Here is a 22,960-nt window from a genome sequence, read left to right as displayed (position 1 = left end):
TGTTTTAAAATAAAGAATAAAAAATAGGGGGTATAGCTCAGAAGTAGAATGCCCCTGTGTTTCACCCCAAGTACCACAAAAAAAGAAAAATATAATGCTTATGCTTAACCCTCTGAAAAATTAACTTAATACTTACAAAAGATACTTTAGAAGGCTGAGACAGAAGGTTTGCAGCCAGCCTCAGCTACTGAGTGAGGCCCTCCACAACTTAGACCCTGTTTCAAAATAAAGCATAAAATGGTGCTTGGAGTATAGCTCAGAGGTAGAATGCCCTTGGGTTCCATCCCAGTACCACACACACACACACGCCAAAAGACTTTAGTTAATTATAGAAAGCCATAAAATGTGACCTGAGTACAAAGTAACGCTAAAGTTTATAAACTGCACTTTTTTATCACTTGAGACATAAACTCAAATGACATTTTTAATTTTTAAATATTTGGGAGGCAAGAGGATCATCTAAGTCCAGGAGTTTGAAACCACTACATATTGAGAGCCTCGAATCAGGAAAAAAAAAAAAAAAAAGATTTCCTACCTCTCTATTTTCTTCAAAAGCAATTTAAATAAAAGCAACTCTTTTTTTTTACATTTTTAAGGGAGGAGGCTTGCTTTTCTTCTTAATATAACACTAATAATTAATTTTCTATTTTAAAATATTGGAAATAATTCCACTTAACATAAAAATTTTACCAGGTGTGTAGCACATGCCTATGATCCCACTACATGAGAGGCTGGGTCAGGAGGATGGCTGGTTGAAAGCCAGATACTTATAGTCAGGTACTATTTCAAAATATAACAAAGGTCTAGGGATGAGACAGGAAGATTGCTGGTCCAAGGTCAATGCCAGCCATTTAGACCTGTTTCAAAATTTAAAAATGGTCTGGGGAGACGGGTGTGGTGGCACATGCCTGTAATCTCAGTACTTAGGAGGCTGAGACAAAAGGACTACAGATTCAAGGACAGCCTCAGAAAGTAGTGAGACTTACCAGCCTAGCGAGATCACTGTTTAAAAAATAAGCCAGGCGTGGCGGCGCATGCTTGTAATCTCAGCATTCGGGAGGCTGAGACAGGAGGGTCACAGTTCCAAGGACAGCCTCAGCTACTTAGTGAGGCCCTTTGCATCTCAGTGAGACCCTGTTTCAACATAAAGAATAAAAAGTAGGGCTGGGGGTATAGCTCGGAGGTAGAATGCACCTAGGTTCAATCCCCAGTAAGGCAAAAAAATAAAAAATAAAAAATAAAATGTCGTACTTCGGTCACAATGTCATGTAAACTGTACAGAGCTAAAACTACGGCACTCTAAAGTTGTACAGTTTATAAAGCAGGAGGGGCTACGTCATCGTGTTAATACAATGCCTGGTAAATCAGCCTTTGTTTCCCTGCTAGGTAGATGGTCATAGGGATTGATGTAAGCGTCAGTAAATTACCCATATGGGATTTCTCTTTCTGATTTGACATAAGAATTGGAACACGAGAAGCTAAAGGAATAATTTGAGACGCAGGCCCTCAGCCCCCTCTTTTTTATTTTTGTTTTAAAACAAGATCTCACTAGGTCACTGAGGCTATCCTGGAACCTGTGATCCTCCTGTCTCATTCCCAAATACTGAGAGTATAGGTACCACGGTACCTGTCTTCTTTTACACAGCCCCTTGGAATCTCTCCGCAACAGTTGCAGTGGGGGTTCATAGGAGCTTAAAACCCTGAGAGAGAGGAAGCCTTCCTGGTAAGAAGTGTGGTGCCAGGAGGGTGGAGCCACCCTCCATTGCTAGCTCTCGCTCCCCCACCCCCGCTTTGCGAGGCCCCAGAGTGAGCAGTCTCAGGAAGTGCTTAGCAAAGCAGATGAATAAAACCCCACATTTCTAGGCAAAGGACCAAGAAGGGGAGTCCCAGGGAACAGGAAAATACTAGAATTAGAAGACGTGTTCAAGAAGATGGCCCTATAAAATTTCATGAAGCCCTAGAATCACGTGCCAGTTGTACGTGCTTGGAGGCATGGATCTGACCCAAACCATACACAACTGCTCTAACGTGGACCTTCGTGCAAGTTCCAGACTGACAACTGAGAGGCACACATCCCCCCAGTTCTGAATAGCCCTGAAAGGCTTTGAAAACACTTGATACTAGCTGGGCGAGGTGGTAATCCCAGCATCTGGGAGGCTGAGACAGAAGGATCACAGTTTGCAGACAGCCTCAGCTACTTGGTGAGGCCCTTTGCAACTCAGTGAGACTCTGTTTCAAAATAAAGAATAAAAAAAAGGGCTAGGTGTAGCTCAGAGGTAGAATGCACCTGGGTTCCATCCCCAGTACCACAAAAAAAGGAGGAGGAGGAGGGGGAGGAAGAGGGGGAGGAGGAGGAGGGGGAGGAGGAGGGGGAGGAGGAAGAGTAGAAGGAGGGGGAGGAGGAGGAAGAGCAGGAGAAGAAGGGGAGGAGGAGGAAGAGAAAGAGGAGGAGAAGGAGGGGGAGGGGGAAGAGGAAGAGGAAGAGGAGGAGGAGGAGGGGGAGGAGGAGGGGGGAGGAGGAAGAGTAGAAGGAGGGGGAGGAGGAGGAAGAGCAGGAGAAGAAGGGGAGGAGGAGGAAGAGAAAGAGGAGGAGAAGGAGGGGGAGGGGGAAGAGGAAGAGGAAGAGGAAGAGGAGGAGGAGGAGAAGACAATCCCAGTACTTGGGAGGCTGAGACAGAAGGATCATAGATTCAAGGCCAGCCTCAGCAACTTAGTGAGACTCTGTTTTAAAACAAAACATAAAATAGGGCTGAGGATGCAGCTCAAAGGTAGAATGTCCCTGGGTTCAAATCCCCAGCACAAACAAACAAACAAACCTGTAAAGATCATATAATTAAACTCCTTGACTTGGTTGTTGAGAAAACTGAAGTATAAAAAGAGAAAGTAAAGCCGGGCGTGGTGGCGCACACTTGTAATCCCCGCCCTTAGGAGGAGGAGACAGGAGGATCCAGCAGGTTCGAAGCCAGCAGCGCATGCTGGCTTAGGCGACCCTGTTTCCAAATAAAAATGTAAAAATAGGTCTGGGAGTGTAGCCCGGAGGTAGAAGGGCTTCCAGGAACCCCAGTACCACCAAAAATAAAATAAAATAAAATAAAATAAAATAAGGCCGGGCGTGGTGGCGCACGCTTGTAATCCCCGCGCTTGGGAGGCGGAGACAGGAGGATCGCACAGGTTCGAAGCCAGCCGCACGTGCTGGCTTAGGCGACCCTGTTTCCAAATTTAAAAAAATATAAAATAGGTCTGGGAGTGTAGCCCAGAGGTAGAAGGGCTTCCAGGAACCCCAGTACCACCAAAAATAAATAAATAAAAAATAAAATAAAATAAGACAGTGATTGTCTTGAATTAAAGGGACATTCATCCAGTGTCCTAAGATAATGACTTCACCATGGAGAGGCCTCCTTGGCTTTTCTTAGCACTTGGTCAGATATATTCCTTTTGCTAACAATAACAGAAACCTGCTCTGACTAGCTCAAGTGAAAGAGGGAAATAATTTGAAGCAGTTGGAATCTGCAATGCTTTAAATGTGTCCTCCAAACCTCGTGTGTTGGAAACTTCATCCCAGCGCACCGGTGTTGAGAGGCAGGACCTTTAAGTGGGGGTCACATCACAAGGGCTCGGCTTGGGGTTGTTACTGCAGGAGAGAGCGCCTCGCTGCAGGAGCAGGAGCGGGCTCCTGTAAAAGGGTGGGTCTGGCCCCTTCCCCCCCCCTCAGATGATCTCTTGTCGCGTTCCCACACAAGAAGGCCCCCACAGGGGCAGCCTCTCAGATTTGAACCACCCAGCCTCCGGGACAGCCAAAATGAGTTTCTATTCATTATAAAATTTCCAGCCTGTGGCATTCTGTTATGGCCTCACAGGGAGACTAAGAAAATACCTCAGATGGAGCTCAAGGTCAAGGTTCAAATGGAGCTCAAGGTCAAGGTTCAAATGAGCACCAGGGATGGACGGAAGTGGGATTTAGGAATTCTCCTCATGCTTGTCTCTGTTTCTGTCTACACTGCAGCTCTCTATTTTTTTTTTCCTTTGAACTCAGATCATTTTCTCCAAATGCCAGAAAACCTACAGCTGCCAACCTCAGCTTCTCCCTGAAACCCAGTTCCAAAATTACCCCAGAAGAGAGAAATTGTCCCAACTTGGTGTTACAGTCAGGGTCACTGGAAGTGGTATGAAATGGCCACTCTCATGGTCAACCTGTGGTCACGAGTAGAGAGCAATGAAAATGAGTCAGAAAATAGGTGGACTATAAATAGAAACAGTAAGATGGTGTGGTGGCGCATGCTTGTAATCCTAGTATTTGGGAGGCTGAGACAGGAGCATCACAGGTTCAAGGACAGCCACAGCACCTTAGTGAGATTCTCAGCAACTTAGCAAGACCCTATTACAGCCGAAAGTGGTGGCGCACGCTTGTAATCCCGGCATTCGGGAGGCTGAGACAGGATGATTCAGGTTCCCAGACAGCCTCAGCTATTTAGTGAGGCCCTTTGCAACTCAGTGAGACCCTGTTTCCAAATAAAGAATAAAAAACAGGGCTGGGGGTGTAGCTCAGAGGTAGAATGCCCCTGGATTCCATCCCCAGTACTGCAAAAAAAAAAAAAAAAAAAAAAGTCTTCTAAGTTTATAGACTTTATAAAATTGACCTGTGTATATATTTTGTCATTACTTAAGTGATTTTATTCAGTTTCCCCTTCCACTAAAATATTGAAATGAATTTTATTACAAGCCAAGCATGGTGGTGCACACCTGTGATCCCAGTGCCTGGCAGGCTGAGACAGGAGGATCTCAAGTTTGAATCCAGCCTCAACAAGTTAGCAAGACCCTCAACTTAGTGAAACTGACCCTGTTTCAAAATAAGAACTAAAAAGGAGTGAGAGTGTAGCTTGGAGTTAGAATGTCCCTGGGTTCGATCTCCAGTAACCTCCCCCCCAAAAAAATCATTATGCTCAATACTGACTGCATATTGTTGGCAGGAAATGTTTATTTCCTTTTCAGGTGTTCACAGATGGGAATGAACTTCTAGCCCCCAGAAGGACCTGGTCTCTGTTCCCTGTCCTTACCGCCCCCCACAAGAGAAAAGTGACTCACCTGATTGGTAAGATGGAGAATAGGATGTGGGGGCTCCTCTTTTGGAATGCCCAGTCCTGCACACATGTTCTCAAATAAAGAGGCCTGGGGTTGCCCCACAAGCCAGGGACTCGACCATTCAAACCATAGCGAGGTGATATGTTGGGAAGAGCTCGGGGCTCAGCTCCACACCGCCTGTCCCTCGGCGTTTGCAGAAACGAAGCTGACTCTGATCGCCAGCTGCCTGACCCTGTGTCTGCTTTTCCCCTTCCCAAACCTGTGCACGCAGAGGAAATTGTTCTTGTTTCATGGAGTAATATAACCATCCTTACAGCCCTCTGTGATTTGTATAATACATCTCATATTTTCATATTCAAATTAGTTATCTTTCCAGTATGCTTTCAGGATTTCATTTCATGCTTACAAAGGCCATTTATACCTCCAAAATTATATAAAATAAATTTTAAAGGTGGGTAGAAAGAGAATGAAATCTAGTGATAGTTAAGCCTGAATTGTACATTAAAATAAAGCAGGAGTTGTGTGTGGTAGGATGTCCCTGGGTTCAATCCTCAACAAGCGTAAGTGTGTGCATGTGCACACACACACACACACACACACACACACACACACACCACAAAAAGAAGCCAGGTATGTTAGTACACGCATGTAATCCTAGTACTTGAGAGGCTGAGACAGGAGGATAGCAGGTTAATGGCCAGTCTCAGCAATTTAGTGAGGCCCTTAGCAACTCAGTGAGATCTTGTTTCCAAATAAAAAATAAAATAGCAGAGATAGAATGCTCCTGGGTTCGATCCTCAGCAAGAAAGGAGAGAGAGAGAGAGAGAGAGAGAGAGAGAGAGAGAGAGAGAGAGAGAGAGAGAGGAAGAAGAAGGAAGGAAGGAAGTTTTATTTATTTATTTATTTATTTATTTATTTATTTATTTTTGATGGCACTGGGGGTGGAACCCAGAGGCTTTCTACCTGCAGGCTATACTCCCAGACCTTTTTAATATTTTTATTTGGAAACAGGGTCTCACTAAGTTGCTGAGAGCCTCACTAAGTAGCTGAGGCTGGCTTCACAACTGTACAATCCTCCTGTCTCAGCCTCCCAAGCGCGGGGATTACAAGCGTGCGCCACCACACCCGGCAGGAAGGAAGTTTTAGATCACACACACACACACACACATTGGTACTGGGGATTGAACCTCTGAGCTATACCTGCAGCCTGTTATATTTCTTACTTTGAAACAGGGCCTCACTAAGTTGCTGAGGCTGGCTGCAAACCTGTGATCCTCCTGTTTCTCAGTCTCCTAAGTACTGAGATTATAGGTGTGCACCACCATGCCTGGCTATAATTTGAGCATTTAACTCTGAATCCTATATTTGCTTCCTGAAATAGAACAGAAAACCTGCTCCAGAATTATTTATGTTTAAGTAATTGCTCATAGCCAGGCGTGGTGGCGCACGCTTGTAATCCCAGCGTTTGCGAGGCTGAGATAGGAGGATCGCACAGAAGCCAGCCTCAGCTACTGAGTGAGGCTCTCAGCTACTTAGTGAGACCCTGTTTCCAAATAAAGTATAAAAATAGGTCTGAGAGTATAGCCCGGAGATAGAAAGCCCTGGGTTCTACCCTCAGTACCACACACACACACAAAAAAGTAATTGTTTATGGGCACAACTAAGAGAAGTTGAAAAAACTCACAAAGTTTCTGAAGCTTTCTTTCTTTCTTTCTTTCTTTCTTTCTTTCTTTCTTTCTTTCTTTCTTTCTTTCTTTCTTTCTTTCTTTCTTTCTTTCTTTTTCAGTACTGGGGATGGAACCCAGGGGCATTCTACCTACACCCCCAGCCCTACTTTTTTATTCTTTTTTTTTTTTTTTTTTTTTTTTGCGGGTCTGGGGATGGAACCCAGGGGCGTTTGACCTTCGAGCTACACCCCTGCCCTATTTTTTTATTCTTTATTTTGAAACCAGGTCTCACTGAGTTGAAGAGGGCCTCACTATGTGGCTGAGACTGTCTGTGAACCGCGATCCTCCAGGTCTCAGCCTTCCAAATGCTGGGATTACAAGCGTGCGCCACCACACCCGGCTTTATTCTTTATTTTGAAACAGGGTCTCACTGAGTCGCAAAGGGCCTAAGTAGTAGCTGAGGCTGTCCGCGAACCGCTATCCTCCTATCTCAGCCTCCAGAATGCTGGGATTGTAGGTGTGCACTTCCGTGCCCGGCTCTGAAGCTTTCTTTGATTCCTCCAAGATACGAGAACGTCTCAGAAATTTTGTGCTGATCTTCTATGTGAATAAACATATAAAGAAGACCAAAAGCCAGGTGTGGTGGCACACGCTTATAATCCCAGCATTTGGGAGGCTGAGACTGGAGGATCACAATTCATGGATAGCCTCAGCTACTTAGTGAGGCCCTCTGCAACTTAGTGAGACCTTGTTTCAAATTAAAGAATAAAAAATAGGGCAAGGGGTGTAGCTCGGAGGTTGAATGCTCCCTGGGTTCTATCCTCAGACCCGCAAATAAATAAATAAATAAATAAATAACCAGAACGCCAGAGTGAAGGAGAATGGCTTCTTCCAAAGATAAAATAATTTCAAAATTTTTAAACCTGGGCCTGCTTGAACATATCCTCAGCCTAAAAAAAATAAAGATATTTCTGACATCAAAATTTTGCAAGAAATGATATGACGTGCTTCAGAAAGAGCGGTGAGAACCAGGTGTGCTGGTGCATGCCTGTAATCCCTGTAACTCCCATTTGTACTATGCCTGTAGTACTTGGGAGGCTGGGACAGACCATCACGGGTTTGAGATCAGCTTTAGCAGTATAGTGAGATCCTCAACAACTTGTCAAGACCCTGTCTCAGAAAAAGGGAGTGAGCCGGGCGTGGTGGCGCACGCTTGTCATCCCCGCACCTGGGAGGCTGAGACAGGAGGATCACACGGGTTCGAAGCCAGCCTCAGCTACTTAGTGAGGCTCTCAGCAACTTAGTGAGACCCTGTTTCCAAATAAAATATAAAAAAGGTTTGGGAGTATAGCCCGGAGGTAGAAAGCCTCTGGGTTCCACCCCCAGTATCACCACCAAAAATAAATAAATAAATAAATAAATAAATAAATAAATAAATAAAAAAAATAGGGGTGGGGTATAGCTTGGAAGTAGAATGCCTCTGGGCTCCATCCCCAGTGCCATAAATAAATAAAATTAATTAATTAATCCCCTAGGTTTTTGTTTTTAGTCCTGGGAATGTAAACCAGTGACACTGTACCTCTGAGCTATACTCCCAATCCTGTTTTGAATTTTATTTTGAAACAAGATCTCCCTAAGTTGCCCAGCTAGTTCACTTTTTTTTTTTCTACTGCTTTAATAATGTTGTGTGTTTGGAAATCCCAAGATTAATACAAATTCTCCCTCTCTCTTTTTTTATGTACTGGAGAATGAAGCCAGGAGCATACTACTTCAGAACTACACCCCGGCCCTTTTTATTTTTCATTTTGCAACAATGTCTCTCGAGGTTGCTCCGGTCTTGCTAAGTTGCTGAGACTGATATAAAATCTGTGATCTTTCTGGCTCAATTTCACAAGTTCGAGGATTACAAATGTGCACCGCCACACCTGGCTTTTTTTTTTTTTAAACAGGATCTCACTGTGTGGCTGCGGGTCTTCCTAAATTGCTGAACTTGGCCTGAAACCTACAATCTTCTGGTCTCAGCCTCCCAAGTACTGGGATTATAGGCATTTGTGACCAAACCCAGCTCAAACTGTCCCTTTTAACAGGCATTTTGATTGGTGGTACTGGGGGTGGAACCCAGAGGCTTTCTACCTCCGGGCTATACTCCCAGACCCCCCCCACACACACATGTGTGTGTGTGTGTGTGTGTGTGTGTATATTTTTTTTTAATTTGGAAACAGGGTCTCACTAAGTTGCTGAGAGCCTCACTAAGTAGCTGAGGCTGGTTTCGAACCCGTGCGATCCTCCTGTCTCAGCCTCCCAAGCGCGGGGATTACAAGCGTGCGCCACCACGCCCGGCTCAACAGGCATTTTGATTGTTTAATTAATTTGCTATCACAAACACTTCTGCCTTGAACATCCTTCTACATATAATTCTACATATGATCCATGTATGACTAGTTTCAATATTAAACATAATCAGTATTTTATTTTGATAATTGATAGGTGAGAAGTAGTATCTTATTTTAATTTGCATTCTTTTTGTGTGAAGCTGGAGGTATTTTATATACTTATCAAATTATATTTCTTTTTCAATGAACAACTGTTTCTATCTTTTATCTATTTTCTATCTAATGTAAAGCTTTTATGCCAACTTTAAAACATTTTAGGCAAGCCAAATTTATTTACTTTTTGTCTTCTCAATTTTGTGTCTTGCTTAAAAAAAAACTTCACGTCAGGCTGTGGGGGCACATATCTGTAATCGCAGTACTTGTGAGGCTGACACAGGAGGATCACAGGCATGAGGGCAGCCTCAGCAGCATATTAAGACTCTCAGCAACTTCGTGAGACCCTCTTTCAAAAAAAAAAAATTAAAATGACTGGAGATATAGCTCAGAAGTAGAATGTTCCTGCATTCAAACCACAGTACCAAAAAACAAAAACAAAAAAAACCTTCTTTACTTCAAAATTATTTTGTGAAATTACTTGAAAATGTGTGTGTGTGTGTGTGTGTGTGTGTGTGTGTGTGTGTGTGTTTTCCTGGGGATTGAACTCAGGGGTATTCTACCTCCGAGCTATACCTCCAGCCCTATTTTATTTTTGTTTTAAAAGGGGGTCATGATAGGTTAATGAGAGTCTTACTACTTGCTGAAGCTGTCTTTGAATCTGCACTCCTTCTGTCTCAGCCTCCCAAGTACAGATATGTGCCACTACACCTGACTCCTCCTCCTCCTCCTCCTCCTCCTCCTTCTTTTTCTTCTTCTTTTGTGTATGATACTGATGGTTGAACCCAAATACATTCTTTTTTTGTGTGTGTGGTACTGGGGGTGGAACCCATGGATTTTTCTACCTCTGGGCTATACTCCCAGATCTATTTCATACTTTATTTGGAAACAGGGTCTCACTGAGTTGCTGAGAGCCTCACTACGTAGCTGAGGCTGGCTTCGAACCTGTGCGATCCTCCTGTCTCAGCCTCCCAAGTACTGGACTTAAGAGGCATGTGCCACCACACTCGACTTGATAATTTCTTGTTATTTTTTTAAGATTCCATTTAACATTTAAGACTGTAGTCTGTCTGGGATAGATATTACTTTAGGGTAGCATTCAGCTCTCATTTTTTTCTCTTCTTTTCTAACTTCGTTTCTTTGATCAATGATCCAGTTTCCAGAACAATTCAGATTTCTCAGATCCTTGGGAGCTGACACATCATTGGCTGGGACCTGGGGCCCCCGGGGTCCTCTTCTGCTTCCTGAGTCCTTGGTCCAGACCCTCTGGGGAGCCCAGGGCTCCACGTGGCCCCAGCGGCCTGGCTGTCCATTTGACGCAGAGTCTCACAGGCTGTCTCACTTCCTCTATAAATCCAACCCTGGCCGCTTTCCACTCTGCCCTCCCTCTCACCTGCGGCTGCCCTGCCAGCTCTTCTGCAGGCAATTTGCATCATGCAGCAGCGGGAGGGCTCTTGGGGACTGCTCCAGGGAGCCATGGCCTGTCCGGCTGCCCCCTGGCTGCTCCTGGCCATGACTCTTTCCCTGCGGGGCTCCCCGGTTGCCCCAGCATCCCAGCCTGTGAGTATGACCGGGGCAAGGACCCCGGAAAGGTAGACAGAGGCCACAAAGGGGGCTGAGGCTGTGAGAAGCAGCAGGGTGTGGGTGGAGGGACAGGAGGAGGGGAGCACCCAAGGACAGGCAGCTTCATGCAGGATTTCTTTTTCTTTTTCTTTTATTTTTCGGTACCGGGGATGGAGCCCAGGGGCATTCGACCCCTGAGCTACACCCCCTGCCCTAGATTTTATTCTTGATTTTGAAACAGGGTCTCGCTGAGTTGTGAAGGGCCTCACTAAGTAGCTGAGGCTGGCTGTGGTCTGTGGTCTGCGATCCTCCGGTCTCGGCCTCACAAATGCTGGGATGACAAGCGTGCGCCGCCACGCCCGGCTTGTTACAGGATTTCCACACGTCCTGCTGTGAGGTGCGGGGTGTGCGGCTTCCCCTGGCTTCTTTACCTGAGTTCCTGTGAGCTCCACTGATACCTGCTGCACTTTGGGAAAAGTCTCCCAGTTACGCTGGCAATTTAAAAATGAAAAGAAAAACTTTCCAGATTTGGGATTTATTAGCATAAAGGATGGGAGAGAGTCTCAGAAAGGCAACAGAGCCTTAGATTAGAACTTTTTAATCTTTTTCCCAGGAAGATGGCAATATATCTGTATTGCTAAAGCTGTTTCTTTCCTTTGTTTTGGAACTGGGGATTAAACACAATATTCTATCTCTGAGCTACACTCCCAACCCCATTTTAAAAATTATTATTATTATTATTTTGCGTGTGCGTGTGTGTGGTACTGGGAATTGAACCCAGAGGCACTCTACCTCCGAGCTATACCCCCGGACCAATTTTATTTTTCATTTGGAAACAGGGTCTTACTAGGTTTCTGAGAGCCCCCACTTAATTGCTGAGGCTATCCTTGGACCTTTGATCCTCCTGTGTCAGCCTCCCAAGTACTAGGATTACAAGGGTATGTCACCATACCAGGCTAATTTTTTTTGTTCTGTTTGTTTTGAAACAGGGTCTTGCTAGGTTGCTGAGAGTCTGTGTTGCTGAGGCTTGCTTTGTTGTTGAGGCGGTCCTCAAACTTGTGATCCTCCCGTCTCAGCCTTTTAGGAACTGGGATTACAGGTGTGTACCACCATGTCCAGCTCACTAAAGCTATTTCTGTCTCCAAAATATAAATCCCTGTCTGTATCTATGTCTAAATCTATATCTTAACAATATACAAATCTATCTAAATATTGTCCACATTAACAGCTATTTACCCACATGGTTTCAGATAGATACTCAGATGTGGATGCAATTTTGAGATGAGAACGAATTGGTGAGATATTCATTTTCAGGAGCCCAGGGCTAAGGAAGGATGCAGCCTCCTGCTCACCCTAGTGTCAAATCCTGTGGGAAGAATAAGATTCCCCACTACCTGGGCCCCGGCCAGCTCTGCCCAGCCTCCCTGCTGGAGCTGCAGATCGGCCATTTCCATTAGCCCAGAGGCCCAGGGGAAGGTAAATCCAGGAAGCAACTAAACAAAGCATGTTGACTCCCAGGGTGTATTGGGTTCCTGGTTTCCAGTGCGGCCTGCAGCCTCTGGTGGGGTGCCTACTGGTGTCCCTGGTATCCCAACTGGAAGCCTGCCTTCCCCTCTCTCCCAGCAAAAAGAAGAGCGCCCGAGAGACCAAGTCACGCCAGACTAGCCCGGCTGACCCTGAGGTGCCCCTGGGAGGAACTTGGGGTCCGCTTCTCCTCAGGGGTCTCCCCTCTGTGCTGTGTTCTAGGAGCAGGGGCAGGCTGGAGGGGAATCTGGGCAGCCACTGGACCAAGAGAATGCAGCAAGGGGTGAGTGGACACAGGGGCAGGAGGAGGAGGGCAGGAGAAATGGAACCAGGGGAGGAGGTAGAAAGGACCAGGAAGGGTCACGATAAGGAAGCGGCTGGACAGAGAGAGGATGGGTCCTGCAGGGGTCAGAGAGGTCCCTCAGCCAGAGGACAGGTCCAGTCGTCTAGCTTAGAAACATATTTATCTTCGGAGCCTCGTCTGGGCAACAGGGGTCGCCAGAGGATGATGTGGATTCCTGTATCCGAATGCCTGGCGCCTAGGCTCTGGGAAGGGAACCTGCTCGTGGGAGGCAAACGCGGGACTTGCATCCTTTCCAGCTGTTTCCCTCTGCTCCTACAGAATCAGTCCTGCTCTCCGTCTATGTGCGCCTGGAATTTTCAGACAAGACCTGGCCACCGGCATTCTCCACGGCCCTGACTCTGCCCCCTGCCTCAGCTTCCTCCTCCCCGAGAACACTCACTGGCCTCGACCTCACGACAGGTAGCCGTTGTAGGAAGGGGGCTCAGAGCGAAGGGAGCCGGGCTTCCCAGCTCTCCCCACCCCATCTTCTCTGTCCGTCCGGAGGGCTGCCTGGTTCAGCCCTGGCTCCTTCTTCACCTCCCCACCAGACAGAACTCTCCCCGCGTGTTCTCAGCCCAGCGCATCCTCCGCAGCTCCCAGCCCAGGCGCTGGCAGAGCGGATGTGGGCGTGGCCGGAGCTCGGGCTTCGGGATTGGTCCAGACACCCAGCCCTGAAGCATCGCGCGCCTCAGGCAGTCTCTGGTCCTGCTTTCTGGCTCGCTCCGCCCGCCCACTTCTGCTCTCTCCTGGGTCGCAGAGTGTGTGCACCTCCAGCAGAAGAGCCGCTGCTCCTGTCTCCCTGGGTACCGGTGGAACGCCAGCGTGTGCGCGCTCCACCAGCAATTCCAAAACTACTACAGCCTCCAGCCGTGCAGCTGCCTCGTCTTTTTCGGACATCCTGTCCCCGGATACTGCCAGTTGCTGCCACCTGGTGAGGAAGACTGGGAACTTGGAAATGATTGTCCACACGTGAAAGAAATGCTTTCTAATTTATTTTTTTCCTTCGTTGAAGCTATATATTTTTAAATTTTTAATTGTAAAGATTGATGGGATTTACTTTGATATTTCCATATATGCTTACAGCATGAATTGATCATGTCCACCCACCCTTCTACCTTCAGCTCCACCCCTGTTCCTAGCAATCTTTTTTTCTACTTTCTGAGCCTGCATTTTTGGCCAGGGGCCCAAGCGGAGCTGCTCCTCTGGGTCGACAGAAGATTGTCATCATACCTGATCATAGATCCTGATCTTGGGACCTAAGTGGTAGGGAGAAAGTAGTGGAGCCAGACCTGGTTTTGCACACCTGAGACAGGAGGATTGCAGGTTGAAGGACAGCCTCAGCAAGTAGTGACTCTCATCAACCTAATGAGATCCTGTTTCAAAATAAAAAGAGAATAGGGCTTGAGATGTAGCTCAGAGGTAAAATGCTTCTGGGTTCAAATGAGAGAGAGAGAGAGAGAGAGAGAGAGAGAGAGAGAGAGAGAGAGAGAGATCTAAAGGGAGAGAGATGAGAGAGAGAGAGGATATGAATGATAGAATGAGGGGGCAAGGTGGCTCACTTTTGTAATCCCAGCGTTTGGGAGGCTGAGACAGGAGGATCCCGGTTCACGGACAGTCTCAGCTACTACTTAGTGAGACCTTTTGCAACTCAGTGAGACCCTGTCTCAAAATAAAGAATAAAAAATAAGGTTGGGAGTGTAGCTCAGAGGTAGAATACCCCTGGGTTCCATCCCCAGTACCGCAAAAAAAAAAAAAAGGAAAATGATAGAATGACGTGTGTGTGTGTGTGTGTGTGTGTGTGTGTGTGCGTGCGCGCACGTGCTTGTGTTTGCACACACGCACATGGGCTTGGGGAATAAATAAAAAAAGTTAGGCAGAGAGGAGTGTGGAGGGATGGGCTTTAGGAGGCGGGGAGGAGCCGTTGCAGGAGTCCCTCCAGGCTGCTCTGTCTCCTGCCTCCCTGCAGTCCCCGGGAACCTGAGCCTGGACTCCCAGCTGCAGAAGCCTGGTGATACACTGGCCCTGACTCTCAACCTGAACCGAGAGGCCACCAAAGTGAGGTGGTTCCTGAGGCGTCCGGGGAATCCAAGGCCTGTCCTCCTGCAGTCAGGGGCGCAAGTGTCCATCACCCACAGCCAGGGCCAGGCTGCCCTCAGCGTCAGCCAGATGTCCTGGGACTGGGCAGGTAGCCCTTCGGCTTCTCTGTCTCTTTCTTTCTCTCCCTCCCTTTCTGCTCTGCCTCACCCCTTCCTTCCACCTTCCAGTCTGCTCTTCCCTCCCTTCTTTTCCCTTTTGTCTTTTCACATCTTCTTTACCATTCCCCCCTTTTTCTTTGCAGTAGTGGGGATGGGACCCAGGGGCATTCTACCGCCGAGCTACACTCCCTGCCCTATTTTTATTCTTTATTTTGAAACTGGGTCTCTCTGAGTTGCAGAGGGCCTCACTAAGCAGCTGAGGCTGGCCGCGAACCGCGATCTTCCTGTCTCAGCCTCCTGAATGCTGGGATTACACGCGTGCGCCACCACGCCTGGCTCTACCATTCCCTTTTTTGTGTGGTACTGAGGACTGAACCCAGTGTCGCTGTGCCACTGAGCTACACCTTGATTTTTTTTCTTTTCTTTTTATCTCAGTTACCCAAGCTGGCTTTGAACTTGCATCCTTATGTCTCAGTCTCCACACCCGGCCTCCCTTACCCTTTGCATCTTTCCATTTACTTATTCTGGGGAAACAAAGACTAAGAGGCCCAGGACAATGTGGAAACTTCTAAAAAAAAAAACAGCCAGTCATTTTCAGTGTGGTCTGGGGATTTCTGGGACTCTTCAGGGGGATACAAAATCGCGATGATTGTCCTAGGATTATGGGAAGAAGCCGTTTGCCTCCTTCTTGCCCCCGCAGGAGTAGACGTCTTCAGTGATATCACGGGATATCATGATGGTCAGGGGTGCAGTGATATCATGAAGCTTGGATGCAGAGCAGCTGGTTTCTGTTTAGTCAGACATTAAATAGATTTGCAGCTGGGCATGGTGCTGCACGCCTATAATCCCAGTACTTGGAGGCTGAGACAGGAGGATTGTAGGTACAAGGAGAGCCTCAACAACATAGTGAGACTCTCAGCGACCTAGTAAGACTCTGTTTCTTTTTCTTTCCTCCTCCTCCTCCTCCTCCTCCTCCTCCTCCTCCTCCTCCTCCTTCTTTCTTTTTTAAGGTACTGGGGATGGAACCCAGGGGCATTCTACCTCTGAGTGACACCCCTCAGCCCTATTTTTTTATTTTTTTATTTTCAAACAGGGTCTCACTGAGTTAGTTGCAAAGGGCCTCACTGCTAAGTAGCTGAGACTGGCTGCAAACTCAGATCCTCCTGTCTCAGCCTCCCAAATGCTGGAATTAACAAGCATGCACCACCACACCAGGCTAAGACTCTGTTTAAAAATAAAAACTAAAATAGACCTGGGGGTATAGCTCACAGGTAGAGTGCCCCTGAGTTCAATGTCCAGTAACACACACACACACACACACACACACACACACACACACACACACACACCTGCAAAATGTAAAATAATGTCACTCTCTTAATTCTGTTTTGTTTTGAAAAATAGAATTGTTTCTTTTTCTTTTCTTTCTTCATCTTTTGGTACTAGGGATTGAACCCAGAGGTTTTCTACCTCTGATCTACACTCTCAGCTGGACTTTATTTGTATTTTGAAACAAGGTCTCCTAGGTTGATGAGAATCTCATGACCTACTGAGGCTGGCCTCAAACCTGAAATCCTCCTGTCTCTGCTTCCCAAGTACTGGGATTACTGGCATGTGCCACCATGTTTGACTAGTTTTTTCTGTTAACAAAAAAATTTCTGTTAACAAAAAGAAAGAAAGAAGAAAAGAAAGAAAGAAAAAGAGAGAAAGAAAGAAAGAGAAAAAGGAAACGCACGGGTGTTTGTTTTGATGCTAATAGAAGGGGGTGGCACAGGTGGCCAGGTACTGTAGGGAAAACGGTATTCATGGCCACCAGCTGAAGAAAGTTCAGGAACCTTAAATACCTCTTCTTCCTACAAATCTTTCTTCGGGGCAGGAAATGTCTTCTGGAAGGACTCTCCTGGGACCTTCCCCTCTGGGGTTAAGCTCTGGTTGGAAAGCAGAGGAGGAAAGTGATCAGGCAGGTCTGGGCTGTGGCTTGGGAAGCGGCAGAGATTCTGGGGTGCAGGCAGACCCAGGGAGCCCCAAGATGCAGCAGGTATATGTCTACAGGTGAGTACATAACCTACTTCGAGGCCCAGGGATTCAGGTGGAAGCTGCAGCAGATGGTGAGGGTGCCCTTGCAGGAGACAGAAGTGATGCGATTTCCAGAAGAGCTGTCCGTCTCCTGTACCACCTTCCCCGGCTTCCAGCTGAGCTGCTGCATCCCCAGGACGGACCCGGCCTACACAGCTTCCTGGAGCCCCGGGAACAGCAGCCAAGGTAGGAGAGGGGCCAGCTGTTGAGATCGGGGTGACGGGGGTGGCTGCGGCTTCAGCAAATGAGACGAGTAGGGTGCAGTTCCCGCAGGGGTTGGGGCTCCAAGTCCAACCTTTTCACCCCATCCAAGCAACTGCATCCAAGTACAGTTGGCAGGACACAACCACAGGTGTATACCTAATGTGTGTGTGTGTGTGTGTGTGTGTGTGTGTGTGTGTGTGTGGCCTCAGGGATGGAAGCCAGGGACATTCTACTTCTGAGCTACGTTCCCAGCCCTATTTTTTATCCTTTTATTTGGAGACAGGGTCTCACTAAGTTGCGGAGGGCCTCACTAAGTAGCTGAGGCTGGTCGCAAATCTGTGATCCTCCTGTCTCAGCCTCCCAAGTACTAGGATTACAAGCGTGCGCCACCACGCCTGGTTCTATACCTAACTTTTTTGCAAAATGCTTTCATCCACACCATCTCATCTAACCCTCGCACTAAACGCTCTGGGGTTAGTTTGATGCTAGTCCTCATTTCACCAACAAGGAAATTGTGGAAACTGAGTCCTGTGGCTGGAGATCCCCAGGGTGCCCTTCGGCCGAACTACCCACGTTTGGCCTTGGTAATCCGAGGCCCGCATACCACTCAATTCTCCCCCACCACGACATCTGCTTCTGAAATGACTAGAAAGATGAAGGAAGCCGGGCGTGGTGGCGCACGCTTGTAATCCCTGTGCTCGGGAGGCTAAGACGGCAGGATTACACAGGTTCAAAGCCAGCCTCAGCTACTTAGTGAGGCTCTCAGCAACTTAGTGAGACCCTGTTTCCAAATAAAGTATAAAATAGGTCTGGGAGTGTAGCCCGGGGGTAGAAAGCCCCTGGGTTCCATCCCTAGTACCACACCAAAAAAAAAAAAAAAAAAGAAAGAAAGAAAAAAAAGAAAGAAAGAAAGAGAGAGAGGGAAAAAAAGAAAGAGAGAAAGACTGATGGAGCTCTGCCGTCCTGGCCTGTGACACTCCTCCTCTGGTCCTTTCCTCCTCAGCCTCCTCACTAAGCACCTTAGGCTCCCAGTGTCTTGTGCTGGCCGTGCAGCGCTGCCCAGAGGTGGACACCACCTACACGTGCGTCCTGCAGAGCCCAGGCCTGGATCCTCTCAGGGCTCCGGTCTCCATCACTGTCATCCGGGGTATGTGGGGCTGGGGCTTCTCCCAGCTTCTCCTTGGAGCGTGCATTTCCTCCTCCAGGTTCCTCTGCGCTGGGCCACCGGGCCGGCCTCCAAGGCCTGCATGGGTTTCTGCCAAGAAAAGGCTCTGGCTATATTGTGATTGCCCGGTTGTGTCTAATTATCATTCTTCAGATGGAGATAAAACCTGCCCTGAGGACTTCTCTACTGTTGCCTGGGGTGTCACCAAGGCTGGCCGCATGGCACAGGCCCGGTGCCCCATGAGCAAGAGTGGTGTGGTAAAGAGACGCTGCAGGGATGAGGGGGTCTGGGACCCCATCCAGAGCAACTGCGTAGACTTGGAGATCCTGGCCTTGAATATTAAAGCCAAGGTAAAGCCGCTGTGCACAGGGTCTGCCCCTCCTGTCTCCCCAGCCTAAGGATCCTTCCCCCAAGGGAGGCCAGCCCACAGGGTGTCCAGCTGCTGTCACGGGGGCCCTAGCAGAGCCAGCAATAGACACAGTTCCACCGAGTGTCTGCCCCCAACATCAGTGTCATTGACCACTCCCCGCTCCCCTGGGATGTGGCGTGGGGATGGAGGGACAAGTTGCTGGGCAGGAAGAGGAAGTTGCCCCCCTCCACATGACAACTGTCATGCCACCCGCCTTCCCACTGTTTGTCTCAGCTGCTGCGGGCAGGCCAGGGCAAGCCTGCTAGGGAGGTGCCGGGGATCCTGACTCAGCTCCTGAGGCAGGTGGAGGCTGTGAGCTCGCCATCCGACCTAGCGACAATGCTGAGCACCGTGTCGTTACTGGCCGAGGTGGTGGCAAAGGGCGGGATGCAGCTTCAGCCCAGCACCCTGGAGGTGAGGTCTCCAAGCCACAGCAGTGGCCGCTGGGCAGGGGCGGCGGGAGCGCTCCACACACGGACACTTGTGCCCATCCGACATCACCATGGGCAGCAGACCTTTCTTCTTGCACACCAGATTCCAGGGCCGGGTTCTAGGAACACACAGGAGGCTGAGAGGCAGGAGGAGGTGTGGAGACAGGCGGACAGAGGCATGCATGCACACGTGGGTGCAGATATGCCCACAGCCCTTGACCTCACAACCGTGTGCCCTGGCAACCATTTCTAGCTGTGCAGACCTGAAGAGATCAAGGAATTGGAGAGGAACCCTCCTAAGACCTGGGTAGCCCCAAAGGATGAAGGGAAAAGAAGTGTCAGAGAGACTGGGCATGGGGTCAGAGCACACTGGAAGATGCCCAAGGCTGCATACCGCCCCAGTCCTCTCATCCAGAAAGTCTCCTTCCTAGGGCTGTCCTCCTGTCTCTCTTCTCTCTAGCCCTGGGGGGGTAGGGTCTGTAGGTCCCAGTGCCCCTGCCTTCAAACTGTGGGCTCTAGCAGCTCAGGTTCATCTCTCTCTTGGCTGAGACAGGTTCTCCTGACAACAACACACAAGGTCTTAGACAAGGAGACCAACTCTCTGTGGACCCAAGCCCAGGCCCAGAATCCCACGATGAGCTCAGATTTTCTGCAGGCTGTAGAGACCCTGGTGCGCAGCCTGCGCCCACAGGATCACCCCTTTTCCTTCAACTCGTCCAACGTGCTGCTGCGGAACCAGCTCCTCGGGCCCGAGTTTCCTGATGACTACCGAGTCTCCTTCTCCACGCAGCCCCCTCTGCAGGCACAGATTCCCAGGCACTCACTGGTCCCACTGGTCCAGAACGGAACCAACATCAGCATCACTAGCCTGGTGCTGCAAAAGCTGGATGACCTTCTGCCCTCGAACTACGGACAAGGGCTGGGGGGCCCCCTCTACGTCACCCCTGGCCTGGTCTTGGTCATCTCCATCATGGCAGATGGCCAGGCCTTCACCCAACCAGAGGTCATCATGGACTTTGGGGACACAGAGAATGCCATGCACTGTGTCTTCTGGAACCACAGTCTCTTCCAGGGCGAGGGGGGCTGGTCAGACAGAGGGTGCCAGGTGCAGGCAGCCAGTGCCGGCGGGGCCACTCTGTGTGTCTGCAAGCACCTCACTGCCTTCTCCATGCTCATGTCCCAACACGCCGTCCCCACAGATCCCGTTCTGGATCTGCTGAGTCAGGTGGGCTTGGGGACCTCCATCCTGGCCCTGCTCGTGTGCCTGGGCGTGTACCGGCTGGTGTGGAGGGTGGTGGTGCGAAACAAAGTTGCCTTCTTCCGCCACGCTGCCCTGTTCAACATGGTGATCTGCTTGCTGGCTGCGGACACCTGCTTCCTGGGAGCCCCTTTTCTTCCTCAGGGGCCCCACAGCCCGCTCTGCCTGGCCACTGCCTTCCTGTGTCACTTTTTCTACCTGGCCACCTTTTTTTGGATGCTGGGGCAGGCCCTGGTGTTGGCGCACCAGCTGATTTTCGTCTTCCACCAGCTGTCCAAGCACCTAGTTCTCCCCCTGATGGTGATCCTTGGCTACCTGTGTCCACTGGGGTTTGCAAGTGTCACCTTGGGCCTCTACCTGCCTCAAGGGCAGTACCTGAGGGAGGGGGAGTGCTGGCTGGATGGGAAAGGAGGGGCAATGTACACCTTCGCCGGGCCAGTGCTGGCCATCGTGGCTGTGAATGGACTGGTGCTGGCCATGGCCGTGCTGAAGCTGCTGAGACCTTCACTGTCCGAGGGGCCCCCGGTGGAGAAGCGCAAAGCACTTCTGGGGGTGGTCAAAGCCCTGCTCATCCTCACACCTGTCTTCGGCCTCACCTGGGGGCTGGGCGTGGCCATTCTGTTCAAGGAAGGCTCCACAGTCTCTCATTACATCTTCACTGTTCTCAACACCTTCCAGGTAGGTGGTAATGGGTGGGGGGCTGTGCTGGTTGCCCTTTTAGATGGTCTAAGTCATTGCCAATCATTTTTCCAAAGAGGCAGCCTGGCAGAGCAGAAGAAAGACAGTCTTGGGAATTTTATGTTGTGTTTTTTTTTCTTTTTCTTTTTTTTGCAGGTCTGGGGCTGGAACCCAGAGGCATTTGACCTCAGAGCTACAACCCTGCCCATTTTTTTTTTTTTTTTTTTCTGAAACAGGGTCTCACTGAGTTGCAGAGGGCCTCACTAAGTAGCTGAGGCTGTCCGCGAACAGTGATCCTCCTGTCTCAGCCTCCCGAATGCTGAGATTACAAGCGTGCGCCCGGCTAGGCTTGGGAATTTTAGAAGTCTTAACTTAGGCGTAGACCACAGTTCCTCCGCTCTAGCTGGATAACTTTGGACAAACTGCAGAACCTCTCTGAGCTTTGGTTTTTGTGTCTATAAAATAATACCTGATTTTGCTGAAGGCATCAAGAAATTATCGGTACCCAATCCTTTGATATCCCTTTTGTAACCATAATAATTTTTTAAAAAGCCCTTGAAATGGATCCCTTGCCCCACCCAAGTGGTGCCAATGTGCCAAAAGACGGGGAAGCTTCAGGATGCGGGTTAGACAGAGGACTGAGGCTGGAGAGGAGAGGGAGCACTGCCTTGGCTCGGCTCCCTCCTTGACCAGCTCCTCCCCATGCTCCTCTCCCCAGGGTGTCTTCATCTTACTCTTTGGTTGCCTCACAGACAGGAAGGTGAGTGTGCCCAGCTGGCCCCCGCCTCACTGACAGTCCCAAGGCCGGGGCTTGGCTGGCGTGACTAGGGCATGTACCTCTCCTGCAGGTCCAAGAGGCCATATGCAAACGTTTCTGCCGCTCCCGACCCCCCAACTCTGCCATCTCCCTGGTAAGTTATTAGATTCAAAGCCTTGCTGTCCCCAGAGAGCAGGTCAGAAGGTACTCACCAGCCTTCCCTGGAGAGGGGCAGGGCTGGGAGCTGAGGTTTTAGGATGAGCAGGTTTCAGGCCCAAGCTCTCCAGCCATGGAGGGAGTGGGCTGGCTACTTGTCAGAATGGGGTTCCGTTTCCTGAGAAGAACCTGGGTGCGTGATGACTTTCTTGTCCCTGGTTTCCCCCATCTAAAAACCTGCCTCGGGTTAGCATTTGGAAGGGAAAGGCAGAATGGGAGTGCAGGACAGAGGGAGCTGAGGAAGTTCCTGGGATGGCCGCAGCCCAGGTGTGCTAATGGGGCAGGCGAACATGGCAAAACTGATACTTCAAGGAGGGTGACCGTCGCAGCGGTCACTCTGCAGCTGGGCCTTTCCACCTCTCCCCAGGTCACAAACGACAGCTGCTTCTCGGAAGAGAACAAAGGAGGGAGTGAAAGCGCCAGGTGAGAAGCCACTTCCTCTGGAGCCTGGGCAGTGGGGTTGGGGTCTTAGCCAAGGGCCTCAGAGCAAAGTTCTCCATGGCAGGTTCCTCTGCACAGACCTCTCCCAGCCCGACGGGTAGAAAGCAGGCTTTTCCACTGTGGCCATTTCTAGACGGGCCTCACTCAGACAGCAGAAGGTGTGGCATCCACAAACCTGGACCCTGTTCCTGCTAAAAACTCCTTTCCACACTGCCAAATTTTAAATTATTCTGAAAAAATTTTGCTTTAAAGAAACTGGTTTGAGCCGGGTGTGGTGGCGCAAGCTTGTAATTCCCGCGCTTGGGAGGCTGAGACAGGAGGATCGCACGGGTTCGAAGCCAGCCTCAGCTACTTAGTGAGGCTCTCAGCAACTTAGTGAGACCCTGTTTCCAAATAAAATATATATTTAAAAAAGGTCTGGGAGTATAGCCCGGAGGTAGAAAGCCTCTGGGTTCCACCCCTAGTACC

The 22,960-nt window shown here is 49.2% G+C and overlaps 1 protein-coding gene across 1 annotated transcript; it reads left to right on the top strand.

Annotated features, from left to right (window-relative positions):
* Positions 1–10,708: 10,708 nt before the first annotated feature.
* Positions 10,709–22,478, top strand: ADGRF3 (adhesion G protein-coupled receptor F3; the record flags this gene model as incomplete). The annotated part of the gene is made up of 14 exons (XM_080711333.1): positions 10,709–10,792; positions 12,542–12,595; positions 12,920–13,082; positions 13,420–13,593; positions 14,602–14,847; positions 15,558–15,596; positions 16,910–17,119; positions 18,141–18,284; positions 18,456–18,652; positions 18,946–19,125; positions 19,696–21,078; positions 21,797–21,838; positions 21,927–21,989; positions 22,419–22,478. The coding sequence occupies 14 exons, from the start codon at positions 10,709–10,711 to the stop codon at positions 22,476–22,478; spliced, it is 3,039 nt and encodes a 1,012-aa protein (XP_080567459.1).
* Between the last annotated feature and the right edge of the window lie 482 nt (positions 22,479–22,960).

This window comes from Muscardinus avellanarius, assembly GCF_963383645.1.
Source record: "Muscardinus avellanarius genome assembly, chromosome: 15".
Taxonomy (NCBI): domain Eukaryota; kingdom Metazoa; phylum Chordata; class Mammalia; order Rodentia; family Gliridae; genus Muscardinus; species Muscardinus avellanarius.
This window is presented reverse-complemented; position numbering and strand designations above follow the sequence as displayed.